At 35.2% G+C, this 20,079-nt stretch overlaps 1 protein-coding gene across 1 annotated transcript in view; it reads right to left on the reverse strand.

The window, feature by feature from the left end:
- LOC145247846 (uncharacterized) overlaps positions 1 to 20,079 on the reverse strand; it is an 89,049-nt gene that overhangs the window by 57,439 nt on the left and 11,531 nt on the right. The window contains exons 3-6 of the mRNA XM_080109469.1: positions 19,340 to 19,513; positions 9,928 to 10,132; positions 3,163 to 3,330; positions 418 to 572 (exon numbers count right to left, since the gene is read on the reverse strand). Coding sequence (XP_079965595.1) covers positions 418 to 572; positions 3,163 to 3,330; positions 9,928 to 10,132; positions 19,340 to 19,513 — 702 coding nt within the window. The remainder of the gene's footprint in view (positions 1 to 417; positions 573 to 3,162; positions 3,331 to 9,927; positions 10,133 to 19,339; positions 19,514 to 20,079) is intronic.

Below are 20,079 nucleotides of genomic sequence, written 5' to 3' on the forward strand. Positions count from 1 at the left end.
AACCCACTTTTAACAGAGAAATTACGAGATTTTTATATTGTATTCGCAGTTTCGTGTTAGGGGTGTCAAAAATTCCTACAAAAATTCTGATACTGCTACTGCACTGCCCGGAAAAAACAATTTTCATTATTTCAACTGTTTTGAAGGCTATCTAATCGGATTATATGCATCGTCACGCTGGAATTATTTTGGACTCCATTCTCTCTAAAGAACTATTTTGCATTTCGGATCAACTTGAGAGGATTTTCATGCAAGCTGAAATATTATGCGCGGTTTGTTTATATATATATATATATATATATATATATATATATATATATATATATATATATATATATTACATATCCAATATTTTTTCACTTTTTTATTTGGCAATTTATAACTACAATAAATAAAAAATTGAATAAAAACACTTACATATGTGATGTACTTCTAGAAATACCTTGTTCCGAAAAGATAGTCCCTTGAAGTAAACCAATTGTATTCTGGTAATAAGCACGCATTTGTATGCACGACTTTAACTCTTGATAAAGACTATCTTCTTTCTCTTCAGAAAATTTTACTTTTGTCGCCTGAAAGAAATATGATGAGATGATGACAACAAAGATTTAAATTGTTTTAATATTTTATGTTAAATAAAGAATGTTGCATCCTTGTGTCTGTTTTACAAGTACTTTAATGGAATGTGATCTGATGAACTCGTTGCACTTGACAAGCAGCAAAATTCCACCTCTTCACTGTCGCAATCACTAGATGATCTTCTTCAGTAATAGTTTCTTCTCTAGAAAACCTTCTACAGTAATAGTTTCTTCTCACAAACTGTTAAACTTTAGAATTCCCTCCCTGTTTCCTTCTTCCCTGAATTAAGTTTAAATGTAATGCGAACAGACATCTCGTTGCTCAGCTCCACACAGTCCCTTGTTAGACATGATCCCAAATATTAGCCCCTTATCTTCCAATGAGCAATATGTCTTATTTGAGTAAAAAATAAAAAAAGGAATTTTTCGTAATGCCGTGAAGAATGCCCTCTTCTCTTCCAGAAGAAACGTTGCAAGTCTTTATTGTTATTTTCATGGCAGGTGCTCGACTGAGCTTCAAACTTTGGTTCTTCTCTGTAAAACATTCAGAGCAAAAACTCGTTTAGCTACAAACATTGTAAATAATTTTGCTTTCTTCCCCCGTGTATCTAAAACTAAATGGAACTTCCATGAACAAAGTTTCTTTCCAAGAACTACCCGTCTGTGGAGCACAATTCCACATGGCTTTCTCCCAACTGACTACAACATGGTCGATTTCAAGTCCAATGTTGACAAGTTCTTGTTGAGCCGTCCTCCTAAATAACCAAATTTTGCCCAGTTTCAACCCTTGTTACTGTTATAGCCTTGCATACCAGTAATAATCAAGACAAAACACATTGGTATAATTAACAAAAAAATGTATTAGTAAAAGTATGTTAAAAAAGTACACATCATGATTCTGGGGCCATAACTGCAATGAATTACTAGATCGATGTTTAGATGTAACTATATTCATAGTTTCTGGGTAAGTCCATTATTCATAAAATGAGTAGATCAGAATCTCACAGTATCAATGCTGGAGTCCCTAGGATCCATCCTGGGCCTCACTTCTCTTCCTGATCTACATCAATGATCTTCCAAATCACATCTTAAGATCATTCGTAGGCATTTACGCTGATGAGACTACTATTTATGGTGACACATCAAAAGTTGTAAATGACCAAGTTCTCTCTGGCTCTCTCTCCTCTGATTTTGAACACGTGGTACAATGGGGAAAGCGGTAGCTGGTTACTTTTAATGCATCTAAAACCAAGCTTCTATCTTTACATCATCAACACTGTGATCCCTGTCTTGCATCAATTGAAATGAATGACTCTCATCTTGGTGAGGCTCCATGTTTTGACAAGCTTCTGGGCTTCACCTTAACTCCTAATCTGAAATGGAACACTTACATCAAATCTGTTGCCAAGGCTGCTGGAAAAATGGTGGGATCCTTCTACCATTCCAGTAGACATCTCACTGCTGCTGATGCAATTCTCTACCTATATAAGAGCCAAGTACATTCAAGGATGGAGTACTGTTGCCACATCTGGGCAGGAGCTGCTAGAAAAACCTTATTCTGAGTTCAAAATAGACTTTGTAGCCAAATGAGGGATGCCCTTTTCTCTTCCCTGCAAGCTCTTTCTCACAGAAGAGATATTGCTAGTCTGTTTCTGCTTTATTGTTATTTTTATAGCAAGTGTTTATCTGAGTTTCAATCTATGGTTCTCCCTCGGCAAACTTTTACAAAAAACACTCGTCTAGCTGAAGCCACTATCAATAATTTCCCCCACTCTTTATTTGTACCTAAACCTAAATGTAGATTCCATGAACAAAGCTTCTTTCTTAGAACTGTATGCCTGTGGAACTCTCTTGCATTTGCCCCTCATATTTTAATATGATCCTCCTCCTTCACTTTTTCAAAGTTGCTGTCCGGGCAGGTCGCAAATAACTTGCAGGACCGCATGTTTTGACATACTTGCTTTATATATTTTTTTTTTTTTACATGGAGGTCACCACTTATCAAGGCCCGAAGGCCACTCAGGGATAAGGGTTATTGCGTGTACAGTAATCAATGAGATAGTATTGTAGTAATCATTAGTATTGGGGGTTTTGATAGAGTGTCTTACTTAAGGGGCCAGTTTGTCAGGAGTTTGTTTATGTTGGACTTGAAGACGTCCAGGTTGTAGTCAGGTGGGAAACAGGCAAGCGGCAGAGAGTTCCACTCACGTGCAGTTCTAAGAAAGAAGCTTTGCTCATGGAATCTACGTTTGGATTTAGGCACAGATAAAGAGTGGGGAAAATTGTTGACAGTAGTTTCAGCCAGACGAGTGTTTCTCGTGAAAGATTACTTGCTTTATATTATCGTTTTGTGGTTGTAAATAGATGTATCCGCTTTAATTTGTATGGAATGCAATTTATTAATTTATGTAATGTACATTGACTATGAATATTAGAAATATTATGGTGAAAAACAGAATTTTTTAAACAAATACATGAGTATTAATATATTAGTAACAGCCTTTGCCTTATAAACATTTGTTAAACAATCCAGTTAAAGAATGAAATAAATAAATTTAAAAAAAAAAGGGCCAGTCGCCCGTACTTTGCATTTGATGTTCCCCTCATCTTGTCGTTTTCTGGGATTCCCATCCTCAGAGCCTAAAATGTCCACACTTTTCACAATAAGCTTCCATAGAATGTCTTCACCCTCAAACTTTGTTGTGAAATTCTGTAGATAATTCTTCCCTACGGAAACCAGTTGGTTAGCAATCTGAAAAAAAAAAAGGCAATTTGTCTTATTTGGATACTTTGGGCCACTGTTTTCATCCTGAATGTTATTTTCACACCGTTTCGGTCAATGTAACCTCTGACCTTCTTCAGGTTTACCTTATTAAACTCGGGAATGTTTCTGTTGAAATCGGGAATTTGGGCGGAATTTTGAATGAAACCTTTTATTTACTTCATGGGAGTAGCATGCTCTCGCAATTGTACGAGATGCCTTAAATAAGTTTCTAGTCTTTTTTCATATGAGCACTTTTATTGATAGTACACACATGAAACTCTAATCCCCTATAAAGTAATCTCCTCCGACTGCAATGCACTTGTACCATTCTTACAACTTCTGGAAGGACCCATGGAAGTCCTCTTGTATGAGCATATCAATGACTCTCATCACAGCCTCTTTAATCTCCTCAATTGTCTCATAATGACATTCTCTAAGGTTTTCCATGAGCTTAGGAAATAATCAAAAGTCACAGGGAACAAGATCTGGAGTGTAGGGAGGGTGAGGAATTGTCTTGATGCCCATCTTGGTCAAATAGTCTGCAATTTTCTCTGAGCATCCTTGGGACAAACTTTGCATAAATCTTCCACATCTTTAATTTTTTTGTAAATAATTGAGTGTACAATTTCCCCACTGGCATCAAACTCTGTGCTTATTGTCTCTATAGACACACGACGGTCCTTATCCATGAAATTCTTTATTTGGTCAATCAACTCTAGTGCTCTGACTTCTACACCTCTCATCATCCCTCACAGACTCTCTACCTTCCTTGAATCTCTTATGCCACTCAGAAACTGATGCTCGATTCATGCAAGATGGTCCAAAAGCAGTCTGAAGCATTCCATATGTTTCTTTGGCATTTTTTCCAAATTTAAAACAGAATTTTACTGCATATTGTTCTAAAGTATTCTCACGTCCAGACTGCATTTTTGAAATTCACCAGCTGTGACAATCAGGCTTTAGTATGGTGTATTCCAATTCCTGCTGTAGCTGTTCATTTGAATCTAAAATCATACAAATTGGTCAGTTATCTCATAAGATGTATAGCAATAACATACTGAGTTTTCAAGAGTTAACGACAATCATAAATGCGTGCACAAAACAGTCTGGAAACTTGTTGAAGCCAACTAGTATGTTCAATTCTTAGTGTTGGTGATTGAAAAATACAATTGCAAATTACTTTGGACCTGTATCCAGTCATGTCTGATAGAATGATAGCACGCTACCTCTGTGAAGTAAATAAAGGGTTCCGGTTGAAGTTCCGTCCAAATTTCCGGAGTTCGACAAGATACACCTGAAGAAGGTCGGAAATTACATCGACCGAAACGTTGTTAAAATGACACTGGAGATGAAATCAGTAGCCTGAAGAATCCAAATAATACAATTAACCAATCCTCATCACAAAAATTCAGAAACGTAAAATGGCAATTGAATGCATGGAATGTAATGATCAAGATAGCTGGCATTGTTCACTGATTTATCCAGCAATTGTGTTAAATATTCATGTGGATAGGTTGGCTAGTAGATATGTTGGCTAGTGCATGCTAGCAATTACAGGATGTTCTACAGATGATAAGATTAAAGTGTTGACACTGTTTGTACAAGATACACTCGTTGAAAAAAAAGAAGTTGATGATATTTAGGCAGGTACGATGTTAAATATGGGCAATAAACATAGTGATAAGTGAACCTCTCATGTCAATAAAACAAAATTTTATTAATTATGATAATAATATAATTAAGTGATTCACTTACAACTCCACTTTGGACTCTGCAAACAACTCTCTTCTTAATTTTCCATTGCAAACTGAAGCCATACATGATGATCATCACTCTTCCTGGGATATCATAAAAAACCTTGACACTGCCTTCAAAGTATGTAAACTTGATCTAATCTCAGTATTAGTAATAAAGAAAGCCTCTGCTGAGCTGATTCATACCCACTCCAATGTTCATTTTCTCGACACTAAAAACAGCAAGACAGTATTTCTGTACTTCTGTAAATATATACCTTTGTTAACTACCTCTTGTTGTTTCTGATCTTTTAAGGCTATATATATATATATATATATATATATATATATATATATATATATATATATATATAAAAGTGAAAGTGTCTGTGTGTGTGTCTGTGTACATTTCCCTACGCAATAACTCTATCAATTTTGGGTCTAAACACTTGAAATTTTAGATATAGATTCCTTGGACATGGATCTAACTTAATAACTTGATTTGAGCCCAAAACAATCAATTTTAGGTGGTCATAATAAGGGTCAAAGTTAAAAAATTGACCTTTTTTTTTTTTTTTTGCTCAGCATACACCTCAAAACACCCGGGCAACGCCGGGAACGCATGCTAGTATATATATATATATATATATATATATATATATAGTTTGTTCTTTGCTAATGGAGTCAGAGATGGCTTCATTGCCGGGTTCGAATCTCCCAACTGGTGGTAATCATGACACCCTGCACTAATGATTCCCGAAATTTGGTTTAGGTATTAAAAATAATTATAGTAATAATGATGTCAGCCCTGTGTTCTTACTGTTGAGCACTCTAAGTTGGAGTTAAAAGTCGGTCACTTAAGCTTACACGTGCAGATCATGATGTCATAATCATTAGATTACTATCACCGTTTTGACATTTAAAAATAAATGTTTTAATTTCAACTGTATTTCTTACGGTTAATGGTGGCTGTATGGGTTTGCTCCTTGCTAATGGAGTCAGAGATGGTTTCTTGCCGGGTTCAAATCTCCCGACTGGTGTAATCGTGACACTCTGCACTGATGATTTCCAAAAGGATGAAACACTAGTGTCTCTAGTGTCTGTAGGTATTAAAAAAATAATTATAGTAATAATTATATATATCTCGGGTCCCGATTTCGAATCTCGCTAGATTCAGCCACTCCGATGAGTCGTAGACGATGAAACACGTGTCAGTGGATAATTGTATTTTAGGGATAATATATATATATATATATATATATATATATATATATATATATATATATATTAGTAATGGGACGATTCCAATATTATTCCCCGATTCTGATACAATTACCCATTCCGATTCTGTTCCTTTATAAATCTCTAAATATTTAACTATAAATTATTATAGGGTTGTTATTTTTCCCGATAATCATAAAACAAAAAAAAGAAACACATGTTTAATGTGCAGATATTTTCTTAAACGTAAAAATACACTTGTAGGGGATGATGTATAGATTTTAGTTTTACTGATAGTTTAAAATTAATAAATATTTATTATTTTATTATACCTATTAGCAGTGGAAGATTTTGCTTTTAACAAAATCACATAAAAAAAGAGAATTAAAAGAATCGTTTTGGGCATTGGAAAATAGGTAAAAAATTTTCTGATTCTTATATTAATTCTGATATCCTTAAAAGCTCTGATTTTTCTGGTTTTAGTGTTTCTAATCTTCATAAACAACTTCCCTGATGAAATTGTATCAGAGATGAGTATATTTGCTGATAACATCATGCTCTATTCCTGAAATGTGGTAAAATGAATGTGCCCGTATACACGGCAATGGTTGAATCTTTACAAAATGACCCCTAGTCTTTAATGAACAGTAATATGTAATGCGGCCAGGATGAAGTCCTTTTCCTTTCACAATTATTTTTTCAACTATTGATTGCCATGAATAATAACACACAATGTGAATATCCAGCATTCAAACTCCTCGGCCTAACATTCACAGGCAACATGAATTGGAATAAATTTATAGAAGATACTGTCAAGTGGGATCCCTTTATCAAGCTAGAAACTTATCACGCCTGACAGTATCCTATATTTCTACAAAGCCACCATTATCCATGCATAAAACATTGTTGCTACAGACTAAGCTTCTTTCTTTTAATAATTACAAGAAACCTTCTCAACCACTAATGATATATTACCTAAAAGTATGTTCAAACTCCTCAGCTTAACGTTCACAGGGAACATGAGTTAGAACAGATACATCGAGGGCGTTGCCAAGACTGCTGCAAAGGTGGGATCTTACTACAGTACTAGAAAGTTACTTACACTTAAGAGTATTCTGTACTTCTACAAGGCCACCATTCACTCCATGTACAGAGTATTCTTGCCACATTTGGGCTGGTGCATCTCTACGAGGGGCGTGCAATAAGTAATGCCTCTGACCCACTTCCTATAGAAGTAGAGCAACGAAACTTGGCACAGTTATTAGTCTTTCTCTACATAGGAACCACCCAGAGTTATGCATTTCTCCCATCGTTTGATGCAGCTCTGGAGACCGTTTTTATAGAACACCCCAGGTTGGTCCTCCAACCACGATGTGACTTCAGAAATCAAGGTTGCATCATCTGGGAAATGCTTTCCTTTCAAAAACAACTTCATGGCTGGGAAAAGGTGAAAGTCAGAGGGTGCAAGGTCAGGAGAGTAGGGAGGATGGGGGAGGATTTCATAACCACACACCCGTGCTTCTGATCTGGCGACATGCGAGTTGTGGACTGGAGCATTGTCCTGCAGGAGGAGGGTACCTTTGCTGATCTTGCCCCACCTCTTGATTTTGATAGTTTCTGTCAAAAGTGAAGCATAATAGGCTCCTGTAATTTTGGTACCCTTTGCCAGGAAATCTGTCATCACTACTCTGTTCTGGTCCCAGAAGACTGTGAGCATGACCTTGCCAGCGGAGGGCTGCACCCTTGCCTTCTTTGGAGGTGGTGAGTCCAAGTTCTTTCACTGCATTAACGGAGCTTTGGTCTCTGGATCATAGTGATGGACCCAGGTTTCATCCTGTGTAATCAGTCTTTTGAAAGACTTTGACTCATCTTCTTGGCACATCTCCAAATTCATCCTCGAGCACTTGACGCGTTCTCGCTTCTGGAATGGTGTGAGCAACCTGGGAATCCATCTGGCAGACACCTTATGCATATGCAAATGGTCATGAATGATAATTTCCACAGGTCCTGTACTAATGTTGACATTTTGGGCTATTTGGCGAATAGTAATGCGCCGATCTTCCAAGTGGCAGCCTCAACTTGACGGACAAATGCCTCATCAATGGCAGAAGGGGGGCACCCAGGTCTGGGAGCTGTTTCCACAGACTTCCAGCCATGTTTGAATTCACGATGCCAGCGTTTTACAAGGTCATATGATGGGGCATTATCACCATAAGTTTCTTTCATTTCATCAAAAGTCTCCTGTGGTGTGCGTCCTTTTAAATACAAAAATCGGATCACTGCTCGACATTCAACAGGCTCCATTTTACACCTGACTCAGTTTAAACATCTGTAAAACAGAAACCACAATTAGTTCAGAGCTGTAATTTGCCACATAACCCGTAGAGATATAAATCATTGGACATGCAAAATTTCAGCTAGATCAGACAACTGGAAGTGGGTCAGGGGCATTACTTATTGCACGCCCCTCGTACTAGTCTCTCACTCCTGGACAAGGTTCCAAAGAGAATCACCAATGTAATAGGTCTTGTACTATCAGCTTCAACCTCTGTCTCATCAACAAAATGTTGCATCTCTCTGCCTGTTTTACAAGTATTTTAATGGTAGGTGCTCTACCGAACTACAAGCCCTTGTACCCTTTTGACGTAAATACCTTTGACAAACTCGACAAGCAGCAAAATCCCACCCCTACACAGTAAAGATCTCCAGATGCCAGAAAGCCTTTTACTTTAATAGTTTCTTCCCTAGGACTGCTAGACTTTGGAATTCCCTTCTGGGTTCCTGCTTCCCTAACTTTACTGACATGCAGAAGTTCAAGTGTAATGTAAGCAGACATTTTACTGTTCAATGACCAACATAATATCCTTGCAAATTATATTCCAGATAGTAGCCCCTTACATTAAAGTGGCACTATGACTTGTATGGGATGAAAATGCAATAAAAAGAACACCTGGGCTGGTGCACCAACCACTAGTATTTTCCTCTTAGACATGATCCAAAAAAAGAGTCTCTAACCTAATAGGTCCCACATTGTCTACCAACATCCAGTCCCTGTCCCATCGCCACAATGTTGTATCCCTGTGCTTGTTTTACAAGCACTTCAATGGAATGTGCTCCAACGAATTTGCTGCTCTGCATCCCCTTCTCGTTTTTAACATAAATATATATCCAACAAACCTGACAATCAGGTAAATCTTACCGCTTTTCTATAGAGATTCCCTGGATGCTGGAAGGCATTCTACTCTAATGACCTCTTTTTCCCCCCTCAAACTGTCAGCCTTTGGAATTCCCTCCCCACTCATTGTCTCCCTGACTGTACCAGAAAAAAAGAAGAAAAGAAAAAGGGAAATAAAATGCAGAAAAAAAAGAAAGAGAAGAAAGAAAAGAAAAGAAAGAAATGAAAAAGGAAAGAAAACAGAAAATAAAATAAAGAAAAGAAACGAAAGAAAAGGAAAACAAAAAAGAAAAAGAAGAAATAAGGAAAAGAAAAAATATAATAATGCAAAGTCATTTACATTGGACTCATAAAAGAATCCAATTCCACAATGGTAACTTCTGATGCTCCAAACATTTTTGAAAGAATCGATTATTTCAGAAAAAAACAAAAGAAAAAGAACACAAATTCACCAACCTTTTTCAAAAGGAGTCCTAAGAACCCTGATCTTCCGTAATGTCTACTCAAAGAATCTTGCATTTTCAGAGAGCGCATTATCCCTGGAATAATTGTCTGCATTGCATCCGTGGGTGAGCAGTCGTTTTGCAATTGAATCAAGAAACTTTTAATCGATTCCAAGTATCGGGATTTATCCTTTGATTCATTTATTGCCTCAGTTATTCTTGAAAAACAAAATAAAAATAATAATGGATTTTATGCATAAGAATACATTATTAAAGCCAGTAGGACAACCTCCATCACAAAAATTGTCAAAGAATATGTTTATGGCATGTAAGGAAAATTTGTAAAACACAGCTTACAAACAAAAACAAGGTAATTGCCATTAACCAAGTAGTCATGCCTAGTCTGAGTTTCTCACATAGTTAACACACGGACACAACACACAACTTTCAGTTTCAAAACATATACAATTATTTCCCTTGTTGCATGTTTCAGCTGATAGGTGGCGATATCAACTTTCTCTCTGTCTTTTCCTGAGTGACTAGGATATGTGCGCTATGCACTCCAATTGTTTCTTACAGATGCAAACTGATGTTGTAATGCAATGAACTTGCAAACATTCCAGCTTTATTGAAGTAAGCCCAAACATTGCGGATCATGAACAAAGTTTACAATCATGAATTACCTCGGTAACAACTTTAAACAACATATTTAATCTTAGTTCACACTTGATTGCCAAAGATCAACAAGATGCATGTACACACCAAAAGCTATTGTATATAAAAAAATGTATAAATATTCTTTCTTGTCTCCTATATAATAAAATGACTGCAGAAATTCCTCTCTGGACTAAAGAATCGTAAGTTTGCAACAACAGACACCACATACAAATTCAATACATTCAGCCTAATAGCCACTATCTTATGTAACTTTCGAACACCATTAAAGACAATTTCAGTCATGATAATAAAGTGCTACATTTCATCCGACGAGCAACACCATTACAATCACAACATCTACAAAGGAAGGAATCCCTATTTTTCTCTATAATTATTCCGTCCTACCACCATTACTAATTGTTACTGGGACCAATTCTATATGTTCCACAAATAATGTGATTACACCTTTCTAAATTGGCTCATAGATACATAGACATAACATAATCTTTCCATCATCTGATTCATAAATAATAACGTCTCCCTCTCTAATTCCACCCATTCTGATTGGCTGCGCTCTGATAATTCTCATATTCCAGAATCACTTTATAAACGAACACTACTAACATTAAAATATGGCTTCACAAAGAGACATATTTTTGGCCTGGATTCAATTTAATTTAATGCATAGGTAAGATGAAACAAGAGAGATAAAATCATTACACAAACTTAGAATAACCCATTTACTTGCTTCTTATAACAAAGTTTAAAGTAGGATATCCATTATAAGATTCTCATTCATCTTTTCCTAAACACAGAAAAAAATATCAATGCTGACTCCTTCATTGATGATGACGACGCCTTTGGCAAAACATCAACAAATCTGAGTTCTTTCATCATGAGACATGGTGATGTTTCAAAACTACACATTTCATATGCATTTATATATTGAAGAGTTTGCCTCCCAAATATATGCGACTTTTATATTGAAAATTTTTCTAAATACATGAACAAAAACAATGCAGATGTCTTTGACGATGGCTACAATGATGACTACTACACCTTTGTCAAAACATCATCAAATCTGACTCTGTTTACCATAAAACACACCGCGTGTACACTGGTAATATTACAAAACTGTGCATTTCATATGTACTTATGTATTGAGGAGTTTAGCTTGCGACTTTTATATTAAGATTTTTCCGAAAAACAACAACGATGACGTCTTTGCCGCCGCCGCCGCCCTCCTAATCAAAACATTAACAAAAGAGTTCTTATACCATTAAACACACTGCATGTACATTGGTGATGCTCCTATTTACTTGACTCCCCACAAGCACAGAATTAGACACAAGGTCGGTTTTTAATGTGAGGAAAATCCAACTCTCGAACAAGAGGATGAGAACAAAAATAAAAATTGTCTTAATCACGAAGGATTTCTCCTCCACTGACCAAGAACAGAAAAGTTGAAGTGTAGCATCAGAACAGATACTACACTGTGATCTTGGCCTGTTGTGATGTTTCAAAACTATGCATTAAATATGTATTAATATATTGAAGAGTTTAGCTCCCGAATACTTGCGACTTTTAAGATTTTTCCAAAAACCTAAAGTAAACAACGACATCTTCATCATAACTAAATTGAAGAGGTTAGCTCCCAAACATTTGCGTTTTATTATGCTGAAAGAAGTTTAGTGAACGAAATAAAATGAACTTATTTTTTACCAACAATTTCATTTATGCTACATATCTCTTTTAATCAAACTTAATTTTTTTTTATTAGAACAAATCATTAGAAAATATACTCGATTATTTGGAAACTAGACTCTTCAATACATAAATATATATGAAATGGGTCGATACTTCGCCATAGTACATTCATTTTTATCCATGGGCGCCAGTGTCCACTATTATACTGAGCCGGCAGTGGCTCCCATTAAAAACCATAGTTTAATTGATTTTTTTTTTTTTTGCAGGTAGGGTGGGGCATACTTCTACTGTGCAACGCCGGTACACAGGTCCTGCTAGTTTTAAATAAAGTCCGCAGTTGTATACAAATCAAATAAACCCAATATCTGTTTTCATTAATTTATGTCGTGGAACATGCAAACATACTGCAACACCTGCCATAGCATACACGTTTCACATCGTTTATTAGTCACAAATAGATATAAACAGACTGAATACTAAAATGAGGAAAATGTTAACATTCTACCGATTAACAAAAACCAGTGTCATTTCTACGCAGAAGAGCAGGAAGTATGGGTCTCTCAGAAATTGACCATCACTATCATGCCACTATTGCGAGCACTGGATAATATCTAATGAGCTCCCTAAATCCAAATCTCATTATGGTACACTGGCATCAAGAAACAACCACCATTATAAAATTTGCCAAACATTTTCGACAAGACTGTCTTACAAATGAGAAAGAATCACAAAACAAGTCTGATACTGGAAATAGCTCAAAACAGTCTCCAAAAATACACCAAGAACTTCCACTGCAAAAAACAGGTAGAATGAACCAAAAAGCGTGCCAGTATTTTCTAGATGAATTCATCCAGGTCTATGTAGATAAGGAAGGCATAGGTGGGGGTGAATTTTGGGTTCTCAGGGGTTGAATATTCAACCCATTTATAGTTTTAACTTTTTCTAGTTTTTATTTACAGAATTTGGACCGATTATGAGTATCAAAAAACGAAAATACGATCATTCATAAATTGAATATGGATTCACATCGATCATCATAAATGGAGGAGAAAAAAAAACCCAGTCGGGTTATTTGTAGTAAATTTTTGACAAATGATTCTATGAAACCAGCAAAGATGAGGATGAACATTTTACAAATGTTCATCCTCATCAGAGAGACAAGAACAACATTTTTTGGAACACCATGGGAATGCCCTAAAAAAGATGAAGCTGTTTTGAACAGAAGATTTTAAAGAAGAAAACCAAAAAGTTACTGAAGCTTCATATGTCGTAGCAATTAAAATAGCAAAGCAGCATACTTTTTGAGACAGGCAATCTTTTTATTTTTATTTTTTTATTCAATTTTCACCCCAAACAAGGCACAGTGCCACTTTGAAGTAGGGGGCTACTATCGGGGGCATAAGTTGCAGGGGCATTATGAAGGGAGATGAGTAGCAAGATGTTTGTTCACATTACACTTGAACTTCTGCATATCAGTACAGTTGTGAAAGCAGAATCCCGGAAGGGAGTTCCAAAGACTTGCAGTTCTGGGGAAGAAACTATTGGAGTAAAAGCACCCAGGGATCTCTACTGTAAAGGGGTGGGACTCAGTTGCTTGTTGGGTTTGTCGAGAGTAGTCACGTTGAGGAAGTACAAGTGCTTGTGGTTCGTCAGAGCAAGTACCGTTAAAGTACTTGTAGAACAGGCAGAGGGATGCAACATTTCGTCAATGGGACAGAGGCTGAAGCTTAGATGACAGTTCAGGACGTATCAGGTTGGCGACTCTCTTTCGAACCCTGTCCAGGAGCGAGAGACAAGCAGCAGATGCACCAGCCCAGATGTGACAACAGTACTCCATACATGGGCGAATGGTGGCCTTATAGAGGTACAGGATACTTTCAGGCATAAGTAATTTTCTAGCACAGTAGAGAGAGCCCACCTTCTTTGCAGCAGCCTTGGAAAGGATGAGAAATGGGAGCGGGACATTCTTACAAATAGTGAAAGGGCTGCATGGGCCAAGCAAGGTGGAGAACCCCTGCTCTATAAACTGGCTAAAAATAAGATCACTCCACTGTGATCAAAAGAAGATTGTAATGGCTGCCTAAAATCAAAGCTTAACGACCAATATTTTTAGGAAGATGAATGATTTCAACAATGACAATAAGTAGTTTGTAGTTTGTCTTATTTCGTCGGTTATTGACACAGCTGAGCAGGAGCTCTACTGCACCCAGGCTGTCCACTACATACAGAGGTCCAGTCCATCAGACGATTGAGATTGGGATTAGGGTAGCCTGGTGTTGGTGGCCGGTCATGTATCTTTTCCAGCCAGATGTCCAGATGTTTCTTAAAAGTGTCGGGGAGACACTCTCCTTATATTTCTTATTGCGGCTCAAATACAGTTGAATGTTCTTGAACCACTGTAGGTGAAGCTGTGATGGATGAGGACTTGATCCTCTGTGTTATCCCAGGTGTGGTTTTTATATAGCAGAGCCTTCCTCGCTGCTGATGAGTTTTTTCTATTAGTGTTATGTTTGAGACCCTTCTTTCCAAGATTTTCCTTATGTAGATGATAATATATTGTTCTCTTTGGCATTGTAGTGAATATAGTTGCAGCTCCTTCAGCCTCTTCCAGTAATTCATAAGTGCAGGTTCTGCCACACAGAAGTAGAGAGTGTGAGTCACCTGTAAGGTTCTTGTGGGGGACAGCTATTATACAATGTGAAAGAATGGAGTTTATCAGTATCTCCACTGAACCATCTGTAAAAAGTTGAATATCGAATGTAGCAACAAGTTCTGAGAACATATACCAGAAAGATTGATTGATTGGTTTTGTTTTATGGCATATCAACCCTTTTCAGGTTATTTAAGGCCGAATTTAGTAATTTTGAAGAAAAATTTTTTAATATAATTTTTTTTTTTAAATCGGTTTCTATTTAGCCCATAGTTGGAACCCTAACAGGTACTACCACTCTGGGCCAGAGTGGACCTGGGAGCAATGGTAATTAAGAGGTGGCTCCACACTCCCCAAAGCCCACAAACTTGGGCCTCACCATTGGATATAGGTCATATCCAGGAATTATACCAGAAAGAACAGTTTGAAATAAGTCATATGCCATGTAATGTAGCTATTAAACCTGACATAATCATATGGGACAAGAAGAAGAAAGAAGCAACCTTAATAGAAGTCAGTGTATCCAATGATGCTGGGGTAAACAGAGCTGAAAGGGAAAAGATGACAAAATACCAAGGTCTTATGTACGACATGAAAAGAAATTGGAATCTTAGGAAGATCGCCATCATTCCAGTATTTATAGGAGCAACTAGATTCATGAAAAAGAATTTCAAAAACTAGCTGATAAATATACCCGGCGAACCAAGTGCAAGAAAGATACAAAAAATTGCACTTAAAGGGTCAGTCAGTTAGAAGCTTTAAAAAGAATGTCTGATAGATAGCAGGTGAATGGATGGCATCTGGTATGATGCTCCATCCCCAACTAAAACAAAGTGATACAAAAATTGAAAAAAAAAAAAGGAATGGGGAGAACTTGAATGCCTACCAGACACTATTTGAGAGTGTCAAAGGTTTCTTTGCACATGGAAAATAACTAGAATCTTAGGAAGATCTTCATTATTCTAGCAATTATAGGGACGCACACAATTGCACTTAAAGGGCAGTTAAAATCTTAAAAAGATCTGTCAGTTGGAATGTATGAGATAGTGGGTGAATGTAGGGCATCCTGTATGATGCCCCATCCTCAGCTAGGATAAAATGCTAGGAAAATTGAAAATAAAAACAAAAGTAAAAAGAATGGAGACACCTAGACATTATCTCCGAGTGTTTAAGGCCTTTCTCAACAGGGGTTTGTTAGGACACTCTCGTATGAGAATACTTTTGCCTACAAATTCTTGTCCTGGAATCTGGTAATACCAAGAGACTACAAGAAAGATATACTGTAATGCATTTTACGTGTTTCAGTCTAAATATGCAACAATTATTTAAAAAAAAAAAAACCCTAAATCCCAGAGTTTAAAGAAAAATAAAAAGTATTTATTGTATAAAAAAACAAAGAAACAAAACTATTTACAAATGAGCTAAGGGAGATAAGCAATTTCTTATTTCAGCTTTGTTTATGCTTAGAAGGAATTTATTATTTATTTGAGAATTAATAACAATATTTCTTTTGTCAGAGAGAAGGTAAAAAAATCTTTATAATTACCAAATATCCAGTTTCCCTTTGAGGGTGCTTGTAATTGATTCTTTTTATAAGATTCCTTTCAACATGATTTGGATCTCAGGAAATAATCTAGTCAGTGTTTTACAAGCTGGAGCAACATAATGAGTCAAACTGACTAACTAATGAGTTGACACTATTAGCGTTCTTTATATAGTTTTGGTGAATGATAAGTTCCATGAACTCTCCAGATGAAACACCACAACTTGGAACATTCTAGAACTTTTCAAAAAAGAACAGTTTTATATTCTAATTTTAATGTAATGTTTTAAATAGTAATAATCATACATTTTTTATATTATTATAAAAAAATTTAATATCTTAATACTTTTCTGAGAAAAATGTGTCCCACGAAAAACAGTTAATTTGAGTTTAAAGAAAAAAGTATTTATTGTACAAAAAACAAACAAAGAAACAAAAGAATTTACAAATGATCTAAGGGAGATAAGCAAGTTCTTATTTCTTGTTCTGGAGTCCGGTAAGACCAAGAGACTACAAGAAAGATAACACAGTTAACTTGTCAGTTAATGAGAGAAAAAAAAAAGAATGTTCTTCCTTTCTTTACTCACTTAATCTTTGAGACATAAAGTCTTTAATGAAACACTGAAATATGTATGTATCTTATACAGAGATTAAGTGTAAACCCCAAAAAGAGGCCCTTGATTTCTCAGAACATCGATTGAAGTAAAATGAAACAAAGTAAGAAATGTTATATAATCTACAGGGGTTGATTTAGCATTGGCTTGGCCCCAAAAAATGGAAGAAAAACCAAGTTGTTGTTGTTTTTTTAAAACGAATTAAAATCGATGAAAATCCATTATTCTTGAGCAAGTTTTTATCTCCAAAAAATAAAAAAGATAAAAACCTGAATTTTATCATATGAAAAGCAGAATAATATGAAACTTTTTCTATTTTTAATAGAATTTTAAAGTTTAAATTTTCCATAAGAACAGCATTCACCACCATTTTTATCTTGATAGATAACACATTTAATTTTTTTTTTAAAAGGTTTTTAAATCAATTAATTTTTTTTTCTCTTAATAAGATTTAGGATGATTTGCTATAAGAATATGCAAAAATATAATATAAGTATCTGCATTTCAAATAATAACATTTTTATCTCACTCTATAGATTTATAAATTTAATGATAATTTGGAAGAAACTACGATAGCCTTTACATGACTAAATGAAGTAATTTAGTCATGTATTTTTAACGTTTGTTTTGATTATTAAGTGAAGAATCAAATTTATAAAGGTTTAATTCTTGTTTCATAAGTTATACACACACATATACATATACACACACATATATATATATATACATACATATGTATATACATATATATATATATATATATATGTATATATATATATATATATATATATATACATATATATATATACATATACATATACATAGAAATATATTCAAATTGACAATATAAATATATTTCTATGTATATTATTTTCATTGATTAAAATAAATTATTTTATTGTGTTTAAATAAATTATTTTATGGCTTTAAATAAATTATTTTATTGTTTTAAATAAATCAATTTTTGTTTTAAATAAATATTTTTATCGTTTTAAATAAATTATTTTATTGTTTTACATAAATTTACTAATAAATTTTTAATAAAAAAAATCTCAAAAATGTACAAACATCATATAAAAAATGGAATAGGCCCAGATTTATTTTTATATATGTGTGCATGTGTGTGTGTTTATATGTTTATAAAAATATAGAATAGGCCCAGATTTATTTATATATATGTCTGTGTATGCGTGTGTGTGTCCCTATGTGTGTGTGTATCTGTGTGTGTGTGTGTATCTGTGTGTGTATGTCTGTATGTGTGTGTGTGTGATGATGCCATTGATGCATATGCCGCAGCATCTCGACATATGCAAATGACCAAGCCGTAGCATGAGTTGACATCACAGTGAAAGAAGAGAAAAGAAAGAAAAGACAAAGCAACTTGGAACCATGTGGTGGCAACAGAAATTCAAGGATGCGCCCATATTGTTGCTGGCTTGGAAAATTGCATGTCAATGGTTTTTTAATAAAACAAACATTAATAAATGCCTTTTAGATCAACTGAAAAAAACTCAGTCAAATTTTTTTCCTTTGTTTCTTTGCGACTGTCTCTGCTTACAACGTGTTGGGCCCAATTGAAAATGTAATGGCTGTGTCCCATGTAATAGTAAAGCTTTTTTTCACACACTACAAAGACGGGAGTGATGCCATTAAAACACGACCTTTTGTGTTCCAGAATTTATTTTTCTCCATAGTTACCTCTGTTCTCAATGCAGTTGATCCAGGAATTCAATGATGCATCTTTACTTCTAATGCACGTCCATAACAAATTACTTTCTTAGAGTTTCACACTGTCAATATCTGCAACAGAGATGAAACTTTCAGGAATGAAAAATGCATAAAGTCAGTCATCATAACAAGGGTGGAACGATAGAATTATCGCTCTAGAAAAGACATGATTCCATTTCAGTTTGATAAAAACCGATTTTCTTGTTTTGTTGCAGAGTATCTCCTAGTTGGCCAGTTGTGTACAAATCCCAATGTCTGAAAGTAACACAATGTCCAATGAGTGAGTGCAAATCGATTTAAGTTCTTTTCTGTGCATGCACTAATATACATTTATAAGTTAAGCAATGTTATTTAAAAAATTTTTTTAATTGTATATGGACGTGGCTCAGAGGATAACAAATAAGGCTGATGAGCTATATGATTTGGTTTCGATTCTAGCTGATGGCACTCCAGCCATATCTTTTTATTTTACTTTGGAAATCACTACTACATATTCGGTAATAAATTATGAAAAATATTTTTTTACCCTGAATCAATAAGTTTCCATTTTCTTAACATCTTGGATCTTCCTGCGACAAGAGAAGAGATGACTTGCTTACATTGTGTGCTCTTCAATTGTTGTGTAATGTTAAGCAAGATTTTTTCTTTTCGTTTCCATTTTTCAACTTCAGTCATCGGACCAGAATTCGTATTCAACAATCTTCAATGAGATAAAAACCAAAAAAAATCCTTGACTTGCATATTTGTATGCAACATCTTTAAAGTAACATTTATGTATATATTTAAATTTTATATAAATATCCTAAACATATACAATATTTTCAGAGAAATTTAATCAACATATCTTAAACCATTTAAATTTAATAGACGTATCCTAAACCAGGAAAATATAAAAAAAACATTAAGATTAATAAGGTCCAAGACAGTAAGGATAGCAAAAATAAGGAGTGTAATTGCAGAATCAGAAACAACTGTCCACTATAGAAAAACTGTCTGTTTATTTATGGAGAATTGTTGCCACATCTGAGCTGGTGCATCTAATGCTAGTCTCTGACTTTAGACAGGGTCATAAAAATCTCAAATCTGAGAGGTTCTTCACCATTGGCCAAGCTCCAACCTCTGTCCCATTGCTACAATGTTACATCTCTGTGTCTGTTTTACAAGTATTTAATAGAATGTACTCTAATGAACGCATAGCACATGCTCCCTCAAAGTACATACTCTCAACCAACCCGACAAACAGCGAAATTCTGGCCCTTTCATTGT

This window comes from Euprymna scolopes, chromosome 26 (genome assembly GCF_053919585.1).
Source record: "Euprymna scolopes isolate OS-2025 chromosome 26, ASM5391958v1, whole genome shotgun sequence".
In the NCBI taxonomy this organism is placed as follows: domain Eukaryota; kingdom Metazoa; phylum Mollusca; class Cephalopoda; order Sepiida; family Sepiolidae; genus Euprymna; species Euprymna scolopes.